At 35.0% G+C, this 27,984-nt stretch overlaps 2 protein-coding genes across 4 annotated transcripts in view; one reads left to right on the forward strand and one right to left on the reverse strand.

Annotated features, from left to right (window-relative positions):
• Window positions 1-430: 430 nt before the first annotated feature.
• Window positions 431-27,874, reverse strand: LOC128207464 (serine/threonine-protein kinase VRK1-like). Of its 3 annotated transcripts, none has more exons than XM_052910397.1 (14): window positions 27,856-27,874; window positions 25,027-25,111; window positions 23,537-23,674; window positions 22,380-22,435; window positions 21,214-21,283; window positions 19,312-19,508; window positions 18,686-18,790; window positions 15,109-15,241; window positions 14,233-14,353; window positions 12,323-12,381; window positions 11,413-11,591; window positions 9,787-9,958; window positions 7,845-8,093; window positions 431-1,746 (listed from the first exon to the last, which is right to left on the reverse strand). In XM_052910397.1, exons 2-14 carry the CDS (start codon window positions 25,055-25,057, stop codon window positions 1,643-1,645), a joined length of 1,614 nt encoding a protein of 537 aa, XP_052766357.1. In that variant the 5' UTR covers window positions 25,058-25,111; window positions 27,856-27,874; the 3' UTR covers window positions 431-1,642. The 3 variants fall into 3 exon arrangements, with proteins under 3 accessions (XP_052766357.1, XP_052766359.1, XP_052766358.1); XM_052910399.1 differs by lacking the exon at window positions 27,856-27,874 and adding an exon at window positions 25,372-25,420; XM_052910398.1 differs by lacking the exon at window positions 27,856-27,874 and adding an exon at window positions 25,350-25,404.
• Window positions 25,546-27,984, forward strand: part of LOC128207463 (protein phosphatase 1 regulatory subunit 37-like) — a 37,916-nt gene continuing 35,477 nt past the window's right edge. Inside the window, exons 1-4 of the mRNA XM_052910396.1 lie at window positions 25,546-25,983; window positions 26,784-26,881; window positions 27,162-27,207; window positions 27,870-27,970. Of these exons, the coding sequence (XP_052766356.1) occupies window positions 25,668-25,983; window positions 26,784-26,881; window positions 27,162-27,207; window positions 27,870-27,970 (561 nt within the window). The 5' untranslated portion in view covers window positions 25,546-25,667. The remainder of the gene's footprint in view (window positions 25,984-26,783; window positions 26,882-27,161; window positions 27,208-27,869; window positions 27,971-27,984) is intronic.

Raw genomic sequence — 27,984 nt, forward strand, 5'->3', positions numbered from 1 at the left:
CAACCTGATGGAGCACTGTCAAATCATTAGTTTGGAAAAAGGTTTGTCAAAGTGTTTGAGGAAACTAATCACCTAATCAAACTCCAGTTATAAAACCAAGGCGGGGCTTTCAGCGGCATACACTGCCCTTTGTTTCATTTAGAATGGTGAAGATAAAGAAAAGTCATCTTTGTTTTAAGTCATTATTTTTGAAGCAAATTATTGATGATGCACTCATGACGTAATTTATAACATGGTATACACACACTGATAAAGGCTATGTGCAAATAACCAACTTTTGCTAAAAAATCGCCTACTTTCATTTTTCTCTCTCTAAAATCCCCTACTTTTAAAACCCAAAAAAGGCTATGACAAAATTTTCAACTTTTTTTCTCAAAACATTTTCAAAGAAATACAATACTATTATGATTTGTTTATAATCAACTCGGTGTCAATTCACTTGTTTTATTGGGTTCAGTTAAAAAACAAGCATTTACATACAAGTAAAACAGCATAATAAAACAAAGTAATATTAATTAAATGCACATATCATGCTGATTTTATTTGATTACAACCAAATGAATATTTGATTGGATCCATGCAACTGCCTAATATTTCTAAATCCTTACGGCAATTATACTGAGAAAGTCTTTACAAAATGATGTCCTCTCTTTAAATAGTTAAATTCTTGTTAAAACTATGTTAATGACTAAATTATAAGAAAATGCTTATATCAATTGTAGCATACAATCGTATGTCAAGTATGCTATCTAAAGTAAATGGAAATGAATGATGATGCTGTTTCACTTTCACTTATAAATCCACAGAATGAATCAGCTTTACAGTTAGACCGCGTTAAATTAACCATATGTTTAGTGTCATTGGGTTGGTAGGTTTTAATCTTATTCCAAATGGGTAGGTTTTAATTTAATGAAAATTGAAATGAAAGAAAAAACCTTAATGTTAGTCATTTAAAGCTGCACTCTCACAAATTTACCATTTTTACAACTTTTAAATTTTTTGTCTTTGAATGAACATATTTTTGTGTAAATGTCTAGAAACTAGTGCTATATGAAGGCTGACTATTGATATAACGCAGTTCTTCATATTTATGGTCGAAAATGTATGTTTTGTGGCTACAAGCATTACTATCATTTTAAGAAAATTGAAGTGTTTGGCCTTTTTAGAACAATTTGTTTGATTGTGAGTATCTTATATGACTGAATCGTAGGAGACGATGGCTAGGTTCCCTCTGGGTTCTAAAAAGTTTCCGCCACTTTGTCGCCGGTGGTTAAGGGGGGTGCCAAAGGCATCATGCCAAATTCAGAATATTCTGAGATATGTAAAAATAAATAAATATCAAAACTGTCAATCTGTGAGAGTCCAGCTTTATAATTTCTGCCATCATGAACATTGGTGTATAGAAGCATTTGTTGCCAAGAAAATAAAATGGGCTTTCTTCCTGGGCATTTTTTTTTCTGTCATGTAAGTAGGTTTTAAAAAAGGGTCTACACAGATGCTAAACATATGATTGATTTGGTCAGGCCTTATGGTCTTGTAAAGTTACATATCGTAGCTAACTAAAATATAAGTTATTTTCTTGGTCAAATTTATATAATAAATGTTTGTTCAGTTAAAACAAAGAGCAGTCTGAGGATATCAGTCATCTGTTTTTCTTGAGGCCTGGTGATGTCTGTATGGCCATTTCGTTCATCACGACGTTCTTCTTCCGAGTCACCTTTCTCTTCTTTGGAACTGGAGACCCGGCTGTAATAAAGGGAGACAACTAGAGCAGTCAATCAAGGGGCATAACTCGGCAAATATTCCAGACACAATAACTATATAATAACATCAATCCTGTGTTTCTTGTTCATAAAAAATCCATCCCAAGGACATACACAGTCATGAGCAGATAATGAGGCTTGCTAAGTGACTGGCCAAGCAACATCCAGAGGGTCGGATTTCTTTCTTTATTCGGACCAATAACACATGATCAATATCTATTCTTGCATACCTTAAAGCTGCACTTCACAGATTGATTGTTTTGACAACTATTTTTTATTTATTTTTTGTCTTGGAATGAGCCATTTTTGCGCAGATGTCAAGAAATCAGTGACATAATATTGCTGACAAAATATCAGATCACAGTTTTTCATAATTACGTTCAAAAATTGATGTTTTATAGCTTAAAGCATTACTAACCTTTTAATAAATAATGATTTTCTTACGCAGTTTTCCAAACAATTGAGATCTGTTCTATTGTCAGTTATCTTAAATGACTGAATTGAAGGCATTGGTGCCAAATTCAGCTGATTCTGAGACAAAAACACAAAACAGGTCTAAACTGTCAATCTGTGAGATTGCAGCTTATATCATGTAAATCATCAATTTGTGGAAAATGATTAACAAAATGTTATTTTGTACATTTTTCCTAAAACCGTGTGGGATGTTGTTTACTGACGTCATTATACGAAGTTATTTTAGATCAATGTTGATGTAAAGTATTTGTCTGGAAATCAGGTTTTTGAAGATTATTCATTTACATCTTGCAATTAAATTTCATGTAGAATTTGACTGTATTTTTTATTGGGCTCTACTGAAATGTCTTACTTTACTTTTCATAAACTATACAGTATAAGACATAAGAAGTGGCGCTTTATTGCTTATGGCTCATCTGGCAGGAGAGGAGGAGGGCGGGGGTAACGGATGGAATTTCCCAGACTGTCGCAAGAAACATGTGTATTGTAATAATGGACATTCATGCCAAAGTCAAAGTCAGTTAATATCTTTAATAGTCCTCAAGTTCAGACATCTTATTCGTAAACCATACTCTACTTAAAAAGAGTGCTCAGGTAAACCTAAAATGTTACTGGCAGTATTTATGCGATAAATGTCCTTACGATATTTTTTTAAAATCCAAATAGGAAGGAGAGTTCAATTCCAAGTCATTTTTTTATCAATCTTTCAATGTATTGAAACTTGTTAATTTATATCATTGTTTTTTTTTATTATATGCATGTATGAATATAAAGGGGTTTTAAAACGTTTTTATTCAATGATGCTTTTCCGTACATTGTAGTTAATATATCAGTGAAAGGAGAACCGTATAACATTTGTTGCTCTTTCTTGTTCACGTCAAAAGTAAGAACCTGACTTCATTTTCAAAATAAGAATTTCACGAACTTTCTTTATATATAAAAATCTTTAGTATCGGTCCACATTTTTTTTAATCAGTATAAATAATAATTTCCTGCTATCATTGTATATGAAATGCCACAATGAGCTTCTAAGAACTACTATGAGCTACTTAGAAGTTCTACTTGCAGATACCTTAAGATACTTGAAATTACAATGCAATATGATAAAGTGATGACATAAGTGTTTATTCTCAAGTTTTTTCTTTGAATTCAACAATTTAAGTATCGGTCCACATTTTCTTCGTATCAATATAAATAATAATTTCCTCCTATCATTGTTTATGAAAAGCCTCCAAGAACTAATGTAGGAGCTTCTAAGAGCTGCTAAGAATTACTAACAGATACTTCACAGCACAATGAAACATAATTATGTGATGTCATAAATAATTATGAAACTAAATAAAATTCCGAAAGGAAGTTTATTCTGAAGTTGTTTCATGTTATTGTGTATTTAATTTTATAGAAAAACTTTTCCTGAGAATCTAACATGACTGGTTGTTTGTCTTAGCAGGTTATTCATACGAAAGGGAGCTTCGATAAATGCATAAACATATTGATATGCATGTGAAAAAAAAATTAAATTTAAAGATCTGGTATTATAAAAATGTTGAAAATTATTATTATTTTTTATTGTATTTCATTGCTAGGACCTCCAGTGTATATTAATATACATGTGAACAAGAGCACCGCGAAACGGAGCATTATACGCCCGAAGAAGATTCGGCTTGAGGTCCTTTTAATGTAGTGATGATTTGTATAAAGTTATTTGAAAATCGCTTTATTAGTTACCAAGTTATGGCCTGGACAAGGAATTGCTAACGGACGAGTAACAAAGATGTGGCCCGGACACAGAATTGCTAACGCCCCCCATGGTGATTCTAGTCTTTGAGGTATGGACCTGGAAATTGCGCGTGACACATCCTTTTAATGTAGTGATAATTTGTATAAAGTTATTTGAAAATCGCTTTATTAGTTACCAAGTTATGGCCTGGACACAGAATTGCTAACGGACGAGTTACAAAGATGTGGCCCGGACACAGAAATGCTAACGCCCCCCCCATAGTGATTCTAGTCTTTGAGTTATGGCCTGGACATGGAATTGCTAACGTCCCCCCCCATGGTGATTCTAGACTTTGAGGTATGGACCTGGAAATTGCATGTGACACATCCTTTTAATGTAGTGATGATTTGTATAAAGTTATTTGAAAATGACTTTATTAGTGACCAAGTTGTGGCCCGGACACGGATTTGCTAACGCACCCCCATGGTGATTCTAGTCTTTGAGGTATGGATCTGGAAATTGCGCGCGACACATCCTTTTAATGTAGTGATGATTTGTATAAAGTTATTAGAAAATCGCTATATTAGTTACCAAGTTATGGCCCGGACACGGAATTGCTAACGCACCCCCATGGTGATTCTAGTCTTTGAGGTATGGACCTGGAAATTGCGCGCGACACATCCTTTTAATGTAGTGATGATTTGTATAAAGTTATTTGAAAATCGCTTTATTAGTTACCAAGTTATGGCCCTGACACGGAATTGCTAACGGACGGACAGACGAAAATGAAAAGTTGAAAATGTCCCGTAAAATTATTATTGTTATTATTTTTCAATGCTAGGACTTCCAGTGCATATAAATATACATGTGAAAAATAAATAAAATTTAAAGGATTTGTAGCCATATTACAACTGAAGTTAAAATTGTACCTTATTCGTAAATTCAACAACTTCCTTAACTGTTTTATTTCACTGTTAGGTGTTATGTTAAGGTGAATTTTAAAGCTGCACTCTCATAGATTGACCGTTTTGACAACTTTTTTATTAATTTTCCTGGTATAAGCCATTTTAGCGTAAATGTTCGGACACTGGTGATATAAGACTGCTGACTAAAAATCAGATTGCAGCATTTCGTATTTGCGTTCGAAAATGATTTGCTATTGCTAAAAGCGTTCCTAACACTTAAAGAACAATGACATTTTCGGAAGTTTCCCAAACAATTGAAATCTGTTCTATTGTGAGTTATCTAACATGACAGAATTGAAGACAATAAAGTTGAAATAAGCTGATTCTGAGACATTTTTAAAAGAAATGAAATATGACAAAACTGGCTGTATGTGAGAGCGCAGCTTTAATTTAAAAAAAAATGAAAATATCATTTTAAATAATAAGATTTTTCAAGAAATGTTACAAATCCAAGTTTTTAACTTAAGTTTATATTATAAGACTGCTGACAAAAAATTAGATTGCAGATTTTTATATTTAAGTTCAAAAAAATGTTTTAGGCATTTTTCTTACACCGTTAGTAACAGTTTAAACCATAAAACATTAATTTTCGAACGGAAATATAATAACATATGATTCGATTTTTTGTCAGCAATCTTATATCATCGGTTTGCAAATATTTATGCAAAAATTTGCTCTTTCCAAGACAAAAAATTGTAAAAATGGTGTATCTGTGAGAGTGCAGCTTTAATCGTGATTTAATCAGGTTATGTATATTTGATTGCACACATCAGCAACGTGTCAAACATTGGTCTGCTTAATTTCAGACAAAAAAATAAAATAAAAGTGATTAAGATATATTTTCCCACAAATATTATGCATATGTTTTGACTTTTAACATTAAGTTATGTAATTGATTAATAACAGGTTGCTATTTTGACAACTGGCAATGAAAAAGAAAACTAGAAAATACGATAGATTTGTTGCATTAAAAAATAATCAACGCAGAAATAGACGAAGACATTTCTGAGTAACAGTATTCATATATTGCTGACATGCATTTAAGCTCCAACAAAGAGAATGAACTCTTATTGGTCATTATCAATTTCATTTGTCTAAAATTGAAATGCATAAACATATAGGGCGGTATTCCATGTACACCCAGCCAGCGGAATTATGGTGTGAACGATTTTCTTGGATATGGATCTAAGCCAGACAGGGTTTGGCATGAAAAACATGTACAGACAATGGAAAATATGCTATTTCACAAAAATGAATGAACTAAAATACAGAATATGGCAAATCAATCATGCGGAATTATCTGTTTCATCTGATTTGTTTAATTTAAATGTTTATTCTACATGTAAAATTCTAATCAATCCTAATTTATTTTGCATAAATATCAACTGGTCCATAAGGCACTCAATACTGTACACAAATTTTAGGTTTTAATTAAAACAAAAGAAATATTGGATTATCTGAAGCATTTAATGTTATGAAGGCAGGAGGGTGCACATGCTGGATTCCATGGAGCTAGGAGGGTGCACAGGCCAGACTTCATGGAGCTAGGAGGGTGCACAGGTCAGACTCTATGAAGCTAGTAGGGTGCACAGGCCAGACTCTATGAAGCTATTAGGGTGCACAGGCCTTACTCCATGGAGCTAGTAGGGTGCACAAGCCAGACTCCATGAAGCTAGTAGGGTGCACAGGCCAGACTCCATGAAGCTAGTAGGGTGCACAGGTCAGACTCTATGAAGCTAGTAGGGTGCACAGATCAGACTCTATGAAGCTAGTAGGGTGCACAGGCCAGACTCCATGAAGCTAGGAGGGTGTACAAGCCAGACTCCATGAAGCTAGGAGGGTGCACAGGCCAGACTCCATGAAGCAAGGAGGGCCCACAGGCCAGACTCCATAAAGCTAGGAGGTTGCACAGGTCAGACTCCATGAAGCTAGGAGGTTGCACAGGCCAGACTCTATGAAGCTATTAGGGTGCACAGGCCAGACTCCATGGAGCTAGTAGGGTGCACAAGCCAGACTCCATGAAGCTAGTAGGGTGCACAGGCCAGACTCCATGAAGCTAGTAGGGTGCACAGGTCAGACTCTATGAAGCTAGTAGGGTGCACAGATCAGACTCTATGAAGCTAGTAGGGTGCACAGGCCAGACTCCATGAAGCTAGGAGGGTGCACAGGCCAGACTCCATGAAGCAAGGAGGGCCCACAGGCCAGACTCCATAAAGCTAGGAGGTTGCACAGGTCAGACTCCATGGAGCTAGGAGGTTGCACAGGTCAGACTCCATGAAGCTAGGAGGTTGCACAGGCCAGACTCCATAAAGCTAGGAGGTTGCACAGGTCAGACTCCATGAAGCTAGGAGGGTGCACAGGCCAGACTCCATGAAGCTAGGAGGTTGCACAGGCCAGACTCCATAAAGCTAGGAGGTTGCACAGGTCAGACTCCATGAAGCTAGGAGGTTGCACAGGCCAGACTCCATAAAGCTAGGAGGTTGCACAGGTCAGACTCCATGAAGCTAGGAGGGTGCACAGGCCAGACTCCATGAAGCTAGGAGGTTGCACAGGCCGGACTCCATAAAGCTAGGAGGTTGCACAGGTCAGACTCCATGAAGCTAGGAGGGTGCACAATCCAGACTCCACGAAGGCTGGAAAGTGTAAATGCTAGAGTGGACTTCATGAGGGCAGTATGGTGCACATGCTGAACTCCATGAGGGGAGACGGGTGCTACCAAAAAAGGCAGATTTTAATTCTGAGGTATTGTCCATGCCTTTGTTTTGTTGACATCATTATGGTAAAACGTTAACTTGGCCATATCTTCAAAATTTTCCAAGATATTCAAGTGAAACTTGGTACACATGTTGCCTGAGACAATATTTATGGCAAGATCTATAACTCTGCCTTCTACATGTCAACTATCTTAGTTTAACTACATACCTGCTGGGGACTTTGCTCTTTTGGTGGCGGCAGAAGTTTTTAACGCCCGCGGAGATTGTTGTCCTTTGGGAGATTGCACTCTTGACCTGGCCTGTAATGGTGACCCTATGGACCCTTGAGCAGCTTTAGCACCAGCTGCCCTTGCTATAGCAGCAGCAGCAGTAGGTGTCAACTTTTTTGCTGCCATTTTCTTGGCTGCACCAGTTGGCGTCGCTCTACCAGCTGTGGCCTTGGCAGGAGATGGTTTGCCTTTTGGTAGAAATATAGATTTATTTGAATGCATACATCATATCACAGATTAGGTATTTTTCATCACAGCAATCAGGGTAGAGAATGGCTTTAAGCAATAATCCTTAAACATTCCGCCGGGAGTCAAGTCCTTCAAGGGAGTGGCAGGGTGCATAGCCCTATTTAAGATCCTTGGTTTTAAGCATTTTATAAAAGTCTACGGTTTCATTTTAAGTTTTAATCAAAGCTATACTAGTTGCCTAGGAAAGAACAAAAATCATGGAAATCTGCAAATCAGCGGAGGATTTTCACCCCTGTATAATGATGCACCTCACAGTACATTATATAAGCTTTCCAGAAACAGTTTCGGTAAAGAATTGAAATCACATCTTTATGTACCCATCTCATAAGTATCCCAATTGACCTCACACAAAAGAAAATATACAAAGAAGAAAGAACAACAAAACGAGAACGCCAATGTTCATCAGTCAAAAAAGAGAGAAGTAACTGGACAATTCTTGTAGTCCTTATAGTTATGGGCCTTGCTATATATGTGTTACAGGTCTTATTCAAATACTTTGAGCTTGCAGTCATCCAGCCAGTCAGAATGGGCACTTTTAATGTGCATTAAATGAGCCTTAATGGGGCACTTGCAAGTGTAAATTTTCAATTCATATTGTGTATGTGTTGTAACTACTTTAAATTTTAATAATTTGTTATGAATACCTTAATTGTTATCTTTACTTTAGAAGTTTAGTGATGAAATAATGTAGACTTGAATTTATTATTTTTACACTTATTTCTGGAAACTGACAATGTCCAACAAAAGGGCATGGCAGGGTGTAATTAAAACCAGCAGGCTGCTCAGGGCTCGAATCTAAGCTCACATACTCGCTAAATGCTAGTCAGTTTTGCTGATAATGACCTCATAAAAAATCTACTCGCTAAAATTCATGAGTCCCATATTTCAAAACAAAATACCAGAGGACGAACGGTAATGAGTACGCAACGAATATCATGTCGCTAAGATGCTTTACAACGCATAACAGGTAAGCATTAAACGCTTTTGTGACACTGATCGCGTGTGCTGATTTGATGACGTAATACACAAATTCCAACACAGTAGTCTCCCTTGATTTGCAGAGAAGTACAGCAAAGGGAAGACACCACTATTTGTGTTTGCCATTAATACCATTTGGGATTTTTCCTGAATGTTAAACTGACATTGTAATACAGAAGTTTAATTTAGACTAATTAAATAATGTGAAATGAAAAAATGTCTATTGTTTTATTGATTAAAAGAATTTTGTCATGTGGTCTTACGAAAAAGTAATGTTTGACACTTGTTCATTAAACATTTAACAAGAACTCACTCGTAATGACCTTGTCACTTCATTATTCGGCATATAATGCTTAATTAACCAAATTCAATTCTTTAGAAAAAAGCAAGTAACTGTTTGAAAATGCGAGTTGAAAATTTACCCACTTGCAAAAAATTGCAAGTAGGAAAAAAGTTTAAATTCAAGCCCTGAGACTGCTGGATAAGGGCAGCGGGGTGCCCCACCCTGCTAGTTAAGCCTAGCTGAAGCACTTAGGTCTTAGAGTTACCTTGTTCACAATGACCACAACAAGTCACCAATGCTAAGACAATATCTCAACTTCAAACTTCAACTTCAAAAACAGATGATCAAAAAGACTAGTTTTTATATTATACCCTTTGCTGCTGCTGGTTTTCTTGCTGCGGGTTTAGGGCTCATGGGTTTGGTTGCTGCTGACCCGGGTTTAGGGGTCATGGGTTTAGTCTTTTTCGGAGTGGAAGGACGGGGGGATGCAGCCCTGGATTTTACCTTCACATCAGCATCTGCTTGCTTTCGTTTTACACCTTTCTGTAAGAAAAGTTAACATATACATAATAGTTGTATTTGTCCAGCATTTATATTCAAGCAGGCTTGTTATTCAATAAAAACATATTAGAAGCAGTTCATATTTTATATTATTATATTAATTGATGGGCGTAAAATAAAACATACCACAATTAACCTAAAGAAATCGACTGAGCCGAATAGTTTTATTTACAACAAAACTGATTTTATTGATCGGTTATTTCTATATTTAAATACCTCTCGACTGACTCAAGCGATATGGCTGGTTATCGAACTTGCACAGGATATTAATCCCATACACATTATCACCCAATATAGTGATGATTGGACAAAGGCTTAAGCTAATTATTGGAAAAGACCAATTTTAGGTTATTTCTATAATGAATGATTATTCTCGAGTGGTTCAAGCAATATGGTCAGAGATATTATACCCAAACACATTTTGATCAAATTTGGGGATGATTCGACAAAGTCTTCTTTAATAATTGATTAGCCAATATAATGGACGATGCTGGCAGGTGAAACAATTATACGACGTTTACATATCCAACAGTAAAAATACAACACGCTTTATTGAAGATTAGTACCGTAATTCACCTACGAGTTCGGACACTCTAAATATTCGGACACCCATAATTATTTTCCAAAATAATTTATTTTGCGTACCTAATTTTCGGACACCCAAAGGACATCAATCATAACTTTCACAGTTCCCAAGTTTCACAGACAAAGATTAATGATTTTTATCTTTACAATGCCTGGCTAGATTACCTAACCGTATACACCACTGTGACAAGTTAATTAGTTACTACCCATCCTAAATGATTTATTGCCTGTTGAAAAGGAAGTGTGATATATTTATTGAAGGATTAAAGAAACAACAAGGGCAATCAAGGGATTAAGAAAACATAGACATTACATGTTTGTAAAACGATCTGCCAATAAACTTTCAAACTTGTACCACACTTACAGACTGTAAGAATCAATAATCGTACAGTTATACATTAATCCTGCATAGCAATGTCCATGCTCTCCAAGAGATCCTCGTGGATATAACTGTAAGTTATGTGACGTCACACAGTGTGACTCTGATCTGAAGCCGATAGAATGTGTTTATTCAGTTCAATGCATGTATAAAAATGGTGTTTTAATTAACTTGATGAAGGATTTACACTTATAGGCGTAATAAATAAGTTTATGACCATTGATTACTACGGATAAATTAATAAGTGGTAGAATGCAAACATGAAGAAAAAAGGCAGGTTAAACAAACATGTAAAAATGGTAATTTTCTATGTTTTCGGACAGCGAAAAAAAGAATTAATTTAAGGTGTCCAAACTCTTAGGTGAATTACGGTATCACACGCAACGGTCATTTTCAAATTTGTCCGAGATATTATGCCAATACATATTCTGACCAAATTTCCCGGCAATGGGAAGGGCAAGTTTGAGTTTACCTTAGGAGAGGCAAGAGGGGTGGCGGTTCTTGCCCCGGCAATGGGAAGGGCCAGTTTCCAAACGTCCTTTACCCCTATACTAGACAGACCCTTGGTGAACACCTCCCTCATCTTAGTGTAGTTAGGCTGCTCATCATAGCTGAGATTCTTTACCATATTGAAGTAGGTTTTTATCTCATCTGTTGAAAAGAAAGGGTGGATAAGTTATAAAATGAATTTTTGATGCCGACAAATACAACTGTTTGCGGATGGAGTTAGGGTTCAGAGTTTTGAGGTATTTGCTTCTCTCAAATCCAAGATTGCCTGCTCTGGACCTTTTCACCTTAATTTCACCTTAATTAGTAGGTTTTAGAGTGGTGCTAGCTTCTCTCAAATCCAAGATTGCCTGCTCTGGACCATTTCACCTTAATTAGTAAAAAACATACCAAAATTAACCTAAAGAAATCGACTGAGCCGAATAGTTTTATTTCCAACAAAACTGATTTTATTGATCGAATATTTCTATATTAAAAGGGCAATACCTCTCGACTGACTCAAGGGATATGGCTGGTTATCGAACTTGCACAGGATATTAATCCCATACACATTATCACCCAAAGGGACCGGACTTCCCAATTAAAAAAAGCAGCATCTTTTCCCTCCTATTTTTGGTAATTTGCTTTCATATATTTTTTAAATCTTTGGAGCATTGTTGTGCTGATGGTAATGTTGTGTTTGGTTCCAATAGTATGTCAATCCTTTATTATTTGAATAAATAAACATAAAGTGCATACGTAAAATCTTATGCAAAAGTTGGCTCATTCCATGACAAATAATAAAGTTTTCAAAAGAGTCAATCTGTGGGAGTGCATCTTTAAGGGGACAAATTTATTTAATCTTTATGTTTTTAAAAAATACAATGTAAATGTACCTGGTATACTTCCTTGTGGAAAACACTTCTTCATTAACCCTGGAATGTCATTCATGTATCTGAAATGAGATTCAAAGATAAAGATGAATGACTGTATTATTTGTATCATTACAATGTCCGAAATATATTAAAGACTTTCAGCTGTTTTAATTATGTTACATGAAAAATACATAAACATGAAAAATGTCAAAGTACATAAATTTTACTTCAATGGAAGTTTCTATTCAAAAATAGGAAAAATGGAATATTTGAAGTTTAAACTGTATGCACCAGTCAGTTGTAACCTCCGCCCCCAAAGGTCCGGGGGTATACCAGGGATAGCCGGGGAAATGGGCCGTGTTTTTACCTTTCAGGTGGCCACAGTGCCGGGTGAATGCGGTGGTTTTGTCTTCTCGCCAAAAATAGAGGGGAATGGGCCTTACCTAGGGTCCCTGGGTGCGGGGCCATTTGGCAGGGATTTAACCAGCAGTTCGTCCCCGCAGGGTGGGGATTTTACCCGGGCTTGGCTGGACTGAAAGTCAAAGTCCCGGCTATTCCCAGGTTACAATTGACTGGTGCATTACTTTATTTGGAGACCAGTTATCAGGGATTCCAAAAGCTGATAATTGTCCATCAATAGAAACAGCCGAGGTTCTGTTTGAGAATAGGGGTTTACGCCCTAAGACGCCTTTTGAAAAAAAAATGAAAGTCATTTATATATATTTATGTCAAGGTTCTTCCTACTGTTTTTGATGCAAGTATCAGAGCAAAATCAACTGTACAATAGTCTGAAGTTACGGCTCTCAATCCTGAATAAAAATTCCCTTATAACAGGATTAAGCTAAGCTCACTATTTTCCTTTTTTTTTAATAAATTGCGTAATGTTAACTTCTTTAAAAGATCTTAGATAGGATTTATCTTCATGACAATCAAAATAAACCAGTTTTTATTCATCAAAATTCAATATAAGTATGTAATTTGGCTTATTGAAATAAGCTACTTAAGCCTGTTAAGCTTAATAAGAAGTTTCGAGAAATTGGAACCTGCTGAAGTTATAAAGATGCACTCTTCTCCCAAATAAGATGTACCACAATTAATACAATTGAAAAGGATAAATAAATAAGGAAAACAATTGTTCTTATGAAGGAAACCATGTTTAATTTGAATGAAAGGTGCAGAAAACATGGTATTTCTACCTTATGAGACGATAGCTGATCACTGTAAATCTTTTAGGACCCACCAGTCATTTAACATTTGTGCTTTTACATCTATTAAATACATGGTTACAATCTTGTAATCAGTAAATAATATTTTCCATAAATGCATTATTTAAAGGTTTATCACTCAAAATTTATATCTGTATAAATGTGTACGATTGATCTTAAATACGAGGAGCACTTAAAGAATCCCTGAGTTATCAGATAAAAATGGCATGGCAGGATTATGGTTCTCTAGTACCGCACTTCCTATCATCGCCATCTATCTATATTTCAAGGTTCATTTCAAACCCTTCAGTACTTTCCAAGATATGGCCCGGACAAGCACTCATTATAAAAAAATGGTTAAAGGGAAATAACTCAATAAATAAGTGCTAGATTACAGTTCTTATGCACTGCCATTGCCCTCATTGCCTTCTATCTCTATACCAAGTTTTATTTCAATCCCATAAGTAGTTTTGGAGTTTTTCTCCGAACAACAGTGTGATGGATGAACGGGCGGACGGACAGACAAAGCAGTCCCTATTTGCTTTTTCCTTCAGGGAGCATAAACATATAGTTTAAACCTCACAGAGCAGAATTAATATAAAGGGATCTAAAAAGCATTTGCAATGATGAAAAAACCTTATACCTTCACAGATGGCAGCTGTCGGTTTTAAAGGAAGACTATGTCACTGTTAAAATGCTACAGGATTGAAATGAAAAGTTCCATACTTGTGTTTTGAGTCAGATACGTAGTTACAGTCAGAGAGTTTATCTTCCCATGGAAGTCGTCCACACAACCACTGTAGAAGACAATAGCCCAGAATCTCCATGTCTGCCCGCCGAGATGGGTCTGAAATGAGAATTGTGTATCTATAGAGTCAGCCACTGTTACAGTCTGAGAGTTTAGCCATCCACACAGCTACTATAGCAGACAATAGCCTAGAATCTCTATGTCTGCCCGCCAAGATGGGTCTGAAATGAGAATTGTGTATAGTCAGCTATTGTTACAGTTTGAGAGTTTAGCCATCCACACAGCTACTATAGCAGACAATAGCCTAGAATCTCTGTCTGCCCGCCAAGATGGGTCTGAAATGAGAATTGTGTATAGTCAGTATTGTTACAGTTTGAGAGTTTAGCCATCCACACAGCCACTGTAGAAGATATCTTTTAATGGCTAAAATACAAGCCAGGTTTTGTCCCATAATCTTGCTAAAAAAATTGTCAAAATTTGCTATTTAATCTGGCTAAAATATTGCCTCTTGATATGGCTAAAATATTGATCAAGTTTTGCATGTTGATCTGACTAAAATATTGATCAAGTTTTGAATGTTGATCTGGCTAAAATATTGATAAAGTTTTGCATGTTGATCTGGCTAAAATATTGATCAAGTTTTGCATGTTGATCTGGCTAAAATGTTGATCAAGTTTTGCATGTTGATCTGGCTAAAATATTGATCAAGTTTTGCATGTTGATCTGGCTAAAATATTGATCAAGTTTTGCATGTTGATCTGGCTAAAATATTGATCAAGTTTTGCATGTTGATCCGGCTTTAATATTAATAAAGTTTTGCACGTTGATCTGGCTAAAATATAAGCATGCCTCACCGACACCCTTGTGTGCGTCTCGGGATGTGAACTCTATGGTACCGTCGTGTGCTTTCTTTGGGTCCTCTTTGTATGCCTTGTGGTTGCCTTCAGGGGCGTACTTGTATGCTAATCCATAATCCACAAGGTACACCTACAAATGAAAGTAGAAATGTGCTAAAATTAAATCTTATTTACTGTTTGTAGAAAAAATAGAAGTTACTTTAAGCTTGCATCACGTGGCATATGTCTATAACAGATCGAATCTTGTCTTTGAAGTTGTCGACTTAGAAGTGAATAAGCAATTTGCAGTTGGGATGTGCAGCTGACATTACTATCCGCAGTGCTCCAAATTGGCCTAAAAAGCAGGGTGGGACACCTTGCTGCCGTTTACAATGCCTACATCTCAAAATGAAAAAAATGAAAAGATCTATGTTGAACACTAGTGTAAATATTTGGATTTGTTGAACTATGAGTCTACTTTTGGTGAGCAGTATTTTAGCAATTACTAAGGAGATTTTAGAAGCCACTTGATTGTCATTGGAGGTCTCAAACTGAAAAATGTTTTTACAATATATTTTTTTATTATGCCAAACCCTGGTGTTAGAATACGGGCTTGTTCATCTACTTTTGATGACTAAGTCTCTTATTGAAGCCTCATAAATAAAAAAATATGCAAAACACTAATGTTAGATTTCAGGCTTGTTCATCTATAAGTCTTATTTTGAAGACTTCCGTATTAAACGTGTATAGGAGTAATAGGACACACATTTTCACCCCTAAATTCAATGGATTAAAATGCCTGCCTCTAATCGTTATGATTATTTTCTCCAGTCAATTTCAGGCCAATTAACAGTGACAAAGAGAAATGTACCGGTAGAATCAAATAAGTAAACAAATGTTCATAAATGGTACGATTGCTTCAAAATAATTTAATGAAAAAACTTTTTTTATATCAAAGGGACTTAACTCACATTAATAACTCAATGAGAAATGTGGGTTAACTGGATTGAATTATATTGGCAGTGGAAAATGGGGATAAAAGGTAAATATTAATTAAACATTGTTCATGACTTTAATGTTTCTATATTTTACAATTAACTTTGTAGTATGTTTCTGTTTTAAAATACTACAAAGAAGCATAATTGTCACTATGAAAGCTTTTCTAATGCGCGAAGATGTGAAAAACACCCTCTGCCAACAAACTGTTCTGATGGTTGAGTTGTTTTTACTCAATTTACCACGTGTTTCACTATATAGCTGAAGGTGCTGACATTTTGAGAACATCCATGTACAATATAAGGCTGTTGCTATTATGAATTATAACATTCTCGAAAGTTAATCAGGGACGACAACGAATTTGTGGGCTTCGAGGAAAGCAATATCAGGATGACAGAATAAGAACGTTGTTTATTATTTGTGCTACTGTTACTTTTTATGCACATTATGTCTTATTTACATGCAGTAAACAAAAAACACATTGTTTTGATATTTAATATCGCATGGTATATATTTACCTTTGCAATTTTTACAATACAAAAATAAATCATCAAAACAAATATGGTGGCTGCTGATTTTCAGCTCAGATTTGACATTTTTCCGCAGCGTGCTATCAATAGTCAGTAATTTTAATGCCTGTGCCTTTTCAATTGGGAAAATTAGCGTGAAAAGTCCAAAAATTGGGAAAATTATAACATGGTAATTTTACTTATAAAAGATTTAAAATCTGCTTTTACTGAGATTGTTATATATTATGTGTGTCCATACAGACTTTTTCTATAACATGGTGATGCATGACAGCAATTAGTCCATATAAACAGTCGCTTCAGAGTCTTTGACGATTTTTGATTTGGCGACTCTACACGTCCATAACCCACTTGTTGTTTTCCGAGCCAAGAATGACAGATCCCAGCGCTAAGTATATTGAGCAGAAAGATAAGGGGCACCTGCTAGATGGTTTTAAAATGGAGATGCTTTATTGACAGAAGGTGATCTAAATTAAACTAATTACTTAGTAAGTGTAATAAGTAAAGCGTATTGGCTAAAATAATTAACGTGTACCGTAATTGACTGGGTATTAGACGCACTTTTTTCCCTCAGATTTTGATGCAAAAAAATGCCTGCATATAATACCCAGAAACAATTTTTTGAACTTTTTTTCTGAGGTCAATTTCAAGCCAAGAGTTTGTTTAGATTTATGTAGAAAGGGATGTTACTCGCGTCATATTGATCGAGTATATACAGGTTAAAACGGTAGTTGAAGATCGGGATACGGTATAAAGCAAAGTTGGGCACTGTCAAAATATTTTTTGCATAACATAACTTTTCATTCTCGACAGTATGGTTGTATGGTTTTAAAGATAACCATCGCCATTTTCACGAAAAAAAAAATTTTTGTCACTGTCAACAAACATGGTGGCTGAAAATGATTTTGACATTTTTTCTATGCGTCTTTTAACCAAAAACAGATTAAAAGTTTTTTCTCGGATTTTTCACAGATTTTTTTCCCTGCGTCTAATACCCCCTATCGTCTTATACCCAGTCATTTACGGTAACTTTTGTGTTTTAATTTAACAGTGAAGTGTTAAGTATTGTGGAGTAATAGTTGAAGAATATATTTTACATTGGTACTGCTCAGTTGACTTGTGGCATTTAGGGAACAAAATGAATATCCAAATGTTAAAAAAGTTCCCTATACCCGCATTATTGTGGCTAGACAGCAATTAACAAGCTTGTCCGAGTTTTTTATCTCCTTATATTAAACATTGATGATTAATATGAATACTGTACTGAGAAATGCATTTTTGAGTTCAAAAAAATACTCACGACAACATGTTTAAACTGGTTGTCAATTGTGTGTCCATGTATATGAAGTCTGTGTATTAAGTTTTGCAATCAAAATCTAATTTAGTCATTATCTAGAACTAAACAGTTGAGTACAAAACATTGATACTTATACACACATAAATAAATTCCTTTCGACGCTGTAAAACTGCTGTTGTTTACTGAATACCATACTTCATTGACTCTGGCAACAATTATCCGGTTAAACGTGTATTTTGGATTACGAAAAACAGAAAGTAAACTGAGATTAAAACCGGAGGCAGAAAATAACGGTGCGTCCTGCAGAATGTCCCCGGCAAAAAAAACTGTAAACAAAAATTGGCTAATTTGCGGTTACGCGGACAGGATTTTGGGGGATACGAAGATTTATAATATCTTAAAGTTTGCTATCAAAAAGTGTATGAAGTAAAAGTAGCTTTAATGAAATGGGAAATTAACAGGTTTCAATTGTAAGTAAAAAGAAACTTAGGAAAAAGGGGAAAACTGAATTCTGTTCTGGGAAAAACTAGCGATTTTTTATTTGAAAATGGAGGCTTTTTGGCGAATGGAAAGGTCCGATATTCGGCCCTAAAATTAGCCAAAAAAAGTCACTGATGGTATTAAGGTTTTTACCCCCATTTCACCAATTGTTTCGCCTGTGTCCTATCTATACTAGATTCCTATAAACAGTATAATACAGTAGTTTCTTAACAAGTGCTGAGGAAATTTCAATAGCCATTTGATAGTCATATGACTTCTAATAAACATGACTTACCACATCCGCCTCCACTTTACCGGCCTTGTACCCGAGGAGACAGTTGGCTGCTTTCATGTCAGCATGTACATAATTGTTCTCATGTAGAAACTGCATTGCATCTATCTGCAGACACAATTATATTATATGCTTTTACTGTGATGTATATTACAAGATTTATCAGTGAAATAAAAAATGATATAACTGTTTCAATCAGTTAAATAACCATTTGATATTTGCACTGTTTTGACTTTTTAGCCTGCATTCACCTCTCAATCAATCTTAAGTGCACACAGGGCTGGGACACAATTTCAACGAAGTCATTTCTGAAATGATGTTATGTTCACAAACAACTTGAGGCGCTTTTCTGAAAAACCACAATTAAATGTCATTTTACATTCTTTTTAGGCATATAATTAAAATGAAAAAAAGTTTGTTTCAGTGTAAAATCAATATATTTCACCTCATGAAAACCTAAAGTAAATATAGCTTATGGTGCCCTATCAGTACAAGATATATTATGATATTACACTGAAACAAAGATTTTTTCCAACCATCAAAAATACACACAGTCTGTCAATTAGAATGCTTGCCTGAGGCCTTAAGGCAAGTAAAATTCACTGAACATCAGTTACACTTCTCCTTACCAGCCTTAGAGCAAGAGCACACACGGTTTGTCGACTGAAATGCTTCCCAGAGGCTTCAAAGATCATCTGAAGGTCGGTACTGAATCTCTGCATCACCATGAAGCGATAGTTGGTACCCTTGTACACGTGTTGGCCACTAGCGATGAACTTCGGGATACCCAGGTACTTCACCTTGTGTGACTTGACCCAACTCTCAACTGAGAAGCAAAGGATATATTTATTTCATTCAATTAAAGCATACTGAATGGTAGTTACAGCAGATCTCCAGCTAAACCTTAATAGCAGGGTTGGGCCCTGGGCACCCTGCTGCCCTTTTTACCACACCCTGCAGTGCCCTTCTGTGTGACAGAGTCAATTTTCAGATATAAGCATAAAAATGATATATATACATAATAATATACATAAAAATTTGACACTAAAGTAAAGACTACAGTTAAGGTATTCATAACAAACTATTAGTATTGAAGGTAGTTACAACACATACACAATAAGAATTGACCATTGGCCCTTGCAATGCCCAATTAAAGCTCATTCAATGCGCATCAAAAGTGCCTTTTCTACCTAGGACCCTTCTTTAATTAAAACTTGGCTGGAGCACTGGACTGACAGATACGTAAACTTCATTGAGTCTTCTTTAGGCATATACAGTTTTAGTCATGAAAGTCAGACTTTTGGACAAACAGTTCCGAATTCATAAATAAGAGTTTGGAATAAAAAAAATATTTAATAAGCCATGCTTTATAGAATCCTATGAGCAAGCATGGATTTTAGCATTTTATCCGTGTGGTGCTTTTGGGCTTGCGCTAATTCGTACGAGTGCTGTTAACATAAATGTCTTCATGCTATTAAAATTTTAATGGGAGTACTGCATGTATTTGTTGTGCTGTATCTTTGATAAATTTATATAATTGTCCGTTTCAAATACACCCACAGCTTAATGGCACAGTATTTTAAGCCCTATATTTTCTAATCAGAGGGCCACAATATTGTTTAAACTTAATCACCTACTAACCCTGTAACTTTATAATATCTGCAAGTTCTATCTATAATATATATATATATATACAGTCGAAACCTGTTAGCTCCATATCGCTTGGCTCGAATTCTTTGTTGGCTCGAACTTGATGTAAAGGACCAATTTATTTTACCTCTATGTAAGCATTACTGCTTGGCTCCAAATTCACGAGGCTCAAAGTATTTTGGCCGTTCCCTGGGATATCGAGCTTACAGGTTTTGACTGTATATAAATATTATATATATGGTACCATGCCTTTTTCTGGCCATCTCACAGGTCAGAATATCTGACCCATTCCCAATGCCAAATTTTTATATGTATATTATTTCTCAATTTCAAGAAAAAAATCCAGCTTTTATGAGATTAAATCACTGTCACGAAAAGCCTGGCTTCTCGACTTACATGGTCACATTGCTCCTTAGCCTGGGTTTTAGCACAGGAACAATTCATTTGGAACAATTGATCATTTACAATTATAACTGCATTTATCAGCAGTTTTGGTTGAAATTCATGGTTCTATACATTAATTTCACAGCAAAATGATGTCCAAATGATGATTTTATTTGAGTTTTTTTTTATTTCAAATATTACCAATTTTTACACAACTTTAATTTTTTTTCTCCAATTTTAACAAATACTCCCAGACAAAAATGGCCTGAAATTTCTTCTCAAATCTGTAAATTTTACTTCGCAAAATTTCCCAATTTGTCTAAGGTCTTTTCCCAAAAATGGATAGAAAAGCCCTGGATACCATACTGTATGGTATGGCAAAGGCCTTACTCTGGTTTGTTTTGTGCTATAAAGGCATTATTGAAGTCACAATAGGGCAAGGTGGACTCAGGTTATGAACCTTATAAAGATGAAATAATATAACGCAACCAACATACTTAAGTCTGGTTTTGCAACTCTCTGGTAGAAGTGAAGTTCACAGAACAGGGGACCATTGCCCATCGGCTCCTGAAATTGGGTTAAAACTTGGGTCACGCATGAATGCAATAATACATGTTGATTGGTATGTTTTTCAGATAACATAGGGTAGGTTTAGGTTATATAGGCCACATTTTAAATTCCCCCATTTAAAAAGTGCTGAAATATCGCTAATTATTTTTTATCTGTAATTTTTTTGTTTGTTTTAGATCATTAAAGCCAAATGAGTTAAACATAATAAGGCCTAAAAAAAAATTGTTTGGTTAGGGTTACATCCTTTTCAAAAATAGGTAGGGTAGGTAGGCTTTTTATTTTTTTTTTTTATTTTTATTAGGCTTTATATAAGAATGTCATTTTCATCATTGGAGAATGGTGTTAAAGTTATCTTCTATATAAGCAATTAAGGTTTTAAACTACATATTGAAAAGCAAAAAAAAAAAGGATTTATTTTTTATTTTTTTTAGTTGTTCATTTTTTTCCTTCAAACTGACTATAAAAACCTTAGGGTCGGCGCCTATTCCGTAGGTAGGGTCGGGTAACCCGAACCAAATGTATTTTTTTTAGGCCTAATGCATTAAAAATAGAATGAAACAAATTTGTGCAAATTTCAATTGTAACCTCTATTGAGCCCCTTTAAAGGGACTCACTCATGTTTTGTTAATTTTAAGATGAAATAAAATTGTGGCAAATCATAAGGATTGTTAAAACTAAGATACTGACGGCTGGAGCCAATCATAAATGTTGAGATTAGTCAATTAATGTCTTTGAAGGCCACAATTTTGAAATGCTTAAAGTTTTGAAATTCTTAAAGGTTAAATTATCCCCCAGCTTATGTAAGGGTCCTTGTGGGCAAGCGATTTTGTTGTCAGTTTTCTGATTTTGCTGACTATACTGGTGTGTGTTTGCTCCCTACTAAAACTTTTTTCTTATACTTTAATTGTAATTTTTTCTGCAATTTTGGTACCAAAGGGTAAAATACTAATATTATTATTGTTTTCAAATGCATTACAGTGAAAAAAAAATGGTAAAAACATGAGCAAGTCCCTTTAAGGCTACATGGCTTGCCGCTTTTCACAGTAGTTTTCCTTGCTTTACATAAATTTGTAAAGTGAAAAATAAGACATACTATTTTGACTACATATCCAGCATCCTGTCCAACTTTTCCTGATTCTTTTTCAGCAGCTGAAATAATAGGTTTACAATAATTATATGCTTTGTTATAATTTCCATCAGTCTGACCTCTAGGTATTGTATTATTATTTACATGATGTGTACATGAAGCTGTGCTCTATTTGTTAAGAGGGTGATACATCCTGCCTAAGAATTTGAAAAAAAGCTGGAGTCGCAATACTAACTAAATTAATCATTAGATTTTCATCAACGCTCTTTTCTCTGCCGGTCCTTAAATTCTATTCCTACGGTGTTGATGTATAACATTCATAACATGTAAAAAAGGAGAAATGTTACGATCTTGTTCATGGTTTCTCTAGAAACACATGTTATGATCTCTTATGCAATAAGAAAGAGCATCAATACATATTCAATGGTGAAAGAGCCACCTAAGAAATAACCCCCGTCCCAGTTTAAAAAAAAGAAAATCTAGCAATTAATTTATATTTGCCTAAGATCCACAGATATCCAAAGACAAAGACACATCCCTGAATAATCAGTTTCATAGATTCCTGAATATAACAGAAATTACAGTTGGAATAAACAGATTTAATACAAACATCTGATATCTACTGAATACTTCGGTTTTCGGTTTATTCTCTCTATTTATTTTACTTATCTCAAAACATCTATGGTTATGAAATCATTTCAAAGGGGCTAGATTCCTGATGGTCCAAAAAATCAACAAAATTAATTCAGTATGTCCTCAAATAAAGCCTAGAATTTTCAATGCGAGCTAAAAGGAGGCCGATAATACAACCATTTACATGATGTAAAGAATAAAAGCAAGAGTCATGTTGCTGTCTCATCTGAGTTTCCCCGTTTAAAAATAGTGCATAAAGATTTACCAGTTTTAATCATATCTGTTTGAGAACAGATTAATATACCAACACTATTTTTAAACTTCCTTGGATTAACGTGGTAGACAACCTCAGAATATTTTGAAATTGGATAAATGGGCAAAAATTGCTTAAGATGTATGTATGGAAAGCGATGTGATAATCAGTAAGTTCTACACAATGATGTCAATTTTATGTAAGTTTTTGACAATTTTCATTTTTTCTTGCAATTGTATTATCTGGTGTCTAGTCCCTTTAATGCTAGTTAAATTACCCATATAAATAAGACCAAATCCGCCCTGGCCAATAACATCTCCAAGACGCCACTCTTTTTTACACAGATCACGTAATATCTCTCCATTTGGAAACTTCTCTGCTAACACATGGCCTTTTGGTTTTCGTGGCTTTTTAGCTGAAATTCAAATGTTATTAAATTTCATCTAGTAGTTTTCAAATCATGCTCTGTACAAGAAACATTGCAATGGACCTGTCAACCAACCACATGGTGACTCCAATATACATCCTCAAATTTTGATTGTTGGGGTATAATGATATTTTTTCTAATCTCAGAATTTCCAAGACACAGCAATCTCTCTGACAGTCAATAAGTTAAAAAACATGGTTTATCTTAATTAATCATAGCATTGAAAGCCCAGTTAAAATGTATATGTAACAGGGATATAACTAAACTTTTCAAGACCATTAGCCAGCTGGGCTCGTAGCTTTTTAAATTAATGAGCCCAGCATCAAACCATGAGCCCAACATTTTGTTTACACATTTTATTTACATCCAATTAAAATCACTTACTCTCCCATTGTTTATTACAAGGGAATGACAGGCTCAAAACATTACAAATAAGTTGTCATAGGTAGCTTTGTTAAGATTCTCAAAATTTTGCTGCCTCACATTATTTTAGAAACACTTTTTTTCAACTTTTGGAATAGCAAGGGACCTTTAGTGTGTATCACTAGTTTAATGTTTTAATACTGTCAAGTTCATACAAAATACAGTAAGGTCAAAAATATTTTGCAAACTGGCAGACATACTCAAAATGAACCAAACCATTATGGGTATTGGAGGCCATGGGCATTAGTTTGCCCATTTAAGGGAGTATTTAAGCACTGGTCGTTTTCTTCAAAATGCTTTTGTTATTCGGCCTTGCAAGCTCCGTAACGCCATCAAGATATTTCCTCAAAAGTATACATGGGCGTGGACATATTGGGTTTTTGTGTGATGCGTGACTGGCTATCACAATTATCCCATCGCCTGGTACCCTTTTGCAAGAGGTATTTCTCAACAACCGGGAGCATATTATGCGGACGCCTACGAAAAAATCGCGCTCACCACTCGGGCGGACTTCTTTTGAATTTCATTCGCCCAGATCGGAAATTGGTCACCATTGGTGAGTGGGCGAGTGCCACATTGTACACAACACCTATTGCACAGTCCTGACACAGTTTGCAAAGTGAAAAATATGTTATAAGTACCACTAAGAATGAAAAGACAAATATCATTTCTGTAAATCATTAGAATAACTTCAAATATTACCATTGCATGAAGTTTGCGCATTTCTGACCATAGCATTCCGACAAAGGCACAATACACCTAGACTTTTCACACAACACTGTTAAGTGTGGACAGTAATAAGCCATCACAAATCACTCAATACAACCCGGTACTCAGAAATTAAAGGGTAAGCCCAATTGGAGCAGGCCAAAAGGTAATTGGGCCAAGTTGACCCAACATTGCCGTGTTGATCTTACCTGCTGCAACAACATTTTTTGCTCGTGGCATTCTGTATCAGTCTGGTCTGTAATGCAATTGAATCTTAAATATGCAACCTTGAACCTGAAAATTAAAAATGCACGAGTTGTGAACATAATGAACATGACATGCTGCAAAATACGGCATGTTCACAGCCAAATCTCGACAGTGGCTACATGATAGAACAGATCCGGATTTTCTTACATAAACATGTCTGACAAATTTACGAAAGATATTGGATCGGAAAAGCAAACGCAGCAGCAGAAAAATAAAAGCTATATGACTAGGTAATTGTCTTATAAAGGTCTGAATTTATGTTTACTCTGATTTAGTGTGTGTTTTACTTTTGTTTTCATTCATCCACCATTAACTTCCGGTATTTTATAATTTCCGCCAATCGTAACCTACAACATTATAAAACGTTTGTTTTCATTGGATTATATAGAAAACGTAAGTTTTGTAATCCAATCAAAATGCGTTTAGCAAAAATCATTGAAAATCCAACACGCATGCGCAAATTATAATGGAGGCTGACTGGTGGCACTTTCATGTTCGTTTGTATTTTGTTCTCAAATAACTCATTGGTAGCCTCTGTTTTGGAATTATATTCAGTCGAAACAAAATGATAATTCTATAAAGAATGGATGAAAACCAAAAACCCGCATTGACAAGCACAGATGTGCAAAATACTGGTGATGAAAATGAGCCAGAAAAATCCTCCCCATCTTTCAGTAAAGAAGAGGAAGTAAACAAACCAGTTTTAGATACCGACCCAGAAACTGTCACTAAGATAGATGATGTGACTAAGGAAGTTTTGGATAAAGAAAGAATTGGGTCATCTGACAGTGATCAAAATTTATCGAATCTGGAAAAGAAGGACAAACGGAAAGTCAGTTTTCCTGTAGATTCCAAAATAGTAAAGGACTTTTTGGAACCACCAGATCCTTGGAAAAATGGTAATGACAGCCAGCTCTTGCATCAATTTCATTCATGCTATTTATGTTTGTTTGTGACAGGAATGCAGTACACTATCTAGTCCTGATTATATTGTACATGTACAGTTACTCAGACGGTCCCGTAATAGTCCAAATAATTTTGCGTTGACAGATTTTTGTAAGATTTATGATATGGCAAATCCTTCATGTACAAATTGTTTTGTACCAAAAGTGGGTAGTTAATCCCATCGGGATTCCGGATTAAAATATCATTAAGACAAGAAATATTACCAGATATATGTTATTTTATATTAGTTCTGTACACAATAAAATAATTATCCAACAAGTTATTATGAGTTTGATGTGTTTTTCTTCATTTCTTACGGTCAAAACATAACAAATATATATGAAGGGCACCTGCAAGGCTGCAGTTCACAGTTTTACAACAATCGGAAAACTTCGGCAATGGGCGAGATTGATTCCAACTTTATTTTGAAACAATAGATTATATGTTCAAAGAGCTACATATAGCTTTTTTTTGCGAAATTTTGCCGAAGACTTTATTTTTAATACGGGTCACCAATTTTTGAAGGCAGGTGATCCCCTGATAAAAAAGTTAGTGTCATGCCCTGCATGTAAATGATTCATAAAATAAAAAAAGAATAACAGAATGTGGAAATAATATGCAACAGGAAATTCATGATGCAGTATCATCAATTTTTAATCTTTTAGCTTGAGATAAATTTTGATTTTAAAAGTAAAATTATGCTTTAAATGGAAAGTCATTTGAATTATCATCAGAAAAATGGCTTTATTTTCAGTTCCTGAATGGAGAACTGAAGACTTAATAAAAGCTTACAAGACAAGCTGTGAAAGGCATGGAACTAAACCACTGTCGAAGATTTTAAAGCAGTTAGGAGTGAGTATTAGTAAATTGATTTAAATGAAGTTCTGTAAAAAAAACTAAAGAAGCGTGTCAACATAATGCATGAACAAAAGTACATGTATACAAAAGTACATGTATACAATCATTTATGTATAACATTTAATTCTCAAGACACATCATTCACATTGATAGAATTACATTAACTATTTATCTAAAGCGTTGGAAGTATATATAAATATGTCACTGTTTATTTTCTCCATCTTTTTGAGTTTTTTAGTAAGTGTTGGAATATTGTTATGCTCTTTTGTTTCAGGGCATTGAAAATGTCGGAGAGCGTTATGAAATTCTAAGTTTAAAAGGTAAACACTTTCTTTTATAAAGCAACACTTTGTTATTTAAAAAAACCCGACAACATTCTAACAAGCTGATCTTTTGAGAAAATTACAGAAATTTACACGATGTGCATATTATGATAAACCTGCTTATAATTTCATTAATCATAAGCTCAAAATAAGGACTGTCTTTATAATATTTTGTTTGAATTTACACTATGTATGTATTAGTATTTAACATAATCTGTACATGTACAAAAATTGAAATGAACAAAATGTGACAATGTATCAGTATTTTTTTTTTAAATTTTGGGAATGGGGCCAGCACCCTTCTGACTCAGAAAATGCATCACTGACTAAAATTGGGAATTCCTAATTTGCCTAGAAAGGTATAAGAATGCCTTAAAATGTTACTTTTATGTAGACAAAAAAGAGAAGAATTATGTGGAAATATAATAATTTTATATAAACCAAAAGAGAAATTGGGAAATTTATTTTCAATTTTGGGAAAAAAGTATAAGTTTCAGCAAATGGGTCCCAAATTTGGTCTGAAAATAAACATTGTACAATCTATACATCATAACATTTAAATACACATGAAATAATAACCCGCATGCTTTTGTGTCTGCAGACATACCTAGTTATATTTATGAATTTGATTTTACTTTTTTGTACCTGTTTTTGAACAGGTGAGCGGCTGGATATGCGTCAATGCGAGAGTCTGGAAGACATTCTGCGACATGTACGGTTCCGCTGTATAGACCTTGAGGCCACACATCTGGATGATGAGGTGAGATGGGTTCA

This window comes from Mya arenaria, chromosome 11, assembly GCF_026914265.1.
Source record: "Mya arenaria isolate MELC-2E11 chromosome 11, ASM2691426v1".
Lineage (NCBI taxonomy): Eukaryota > Metazoa > Mollusca > Bivalvia > Myida > Myidae > Mya > Mya arenaria.

Excerpts from the sequence above, each read along its gene's own strand:
- LOC128207464 (XM_052910397.1), bottom strand. The coding sequence starts at position 25,057 with ATGCCACGAGCAAAAAATGTTGTTGCAGCAG. Across the intron at positions 14,354-15,108 it reads AGACGCACACAAGGGTGTCG|ACCCATCTCGGCGGGCAGAC; the intron begins GTGAGGCATGCT and ends TTCTCATTTCAG. Across the intron at positions 1,747-7,844 it reads AAGAGCAAAGTCCCCAGCAG|CCGGGTCTCCAGTTCCAAAG; the intron begins GTATGTAGTTAA and ends CCTTTATTACAG.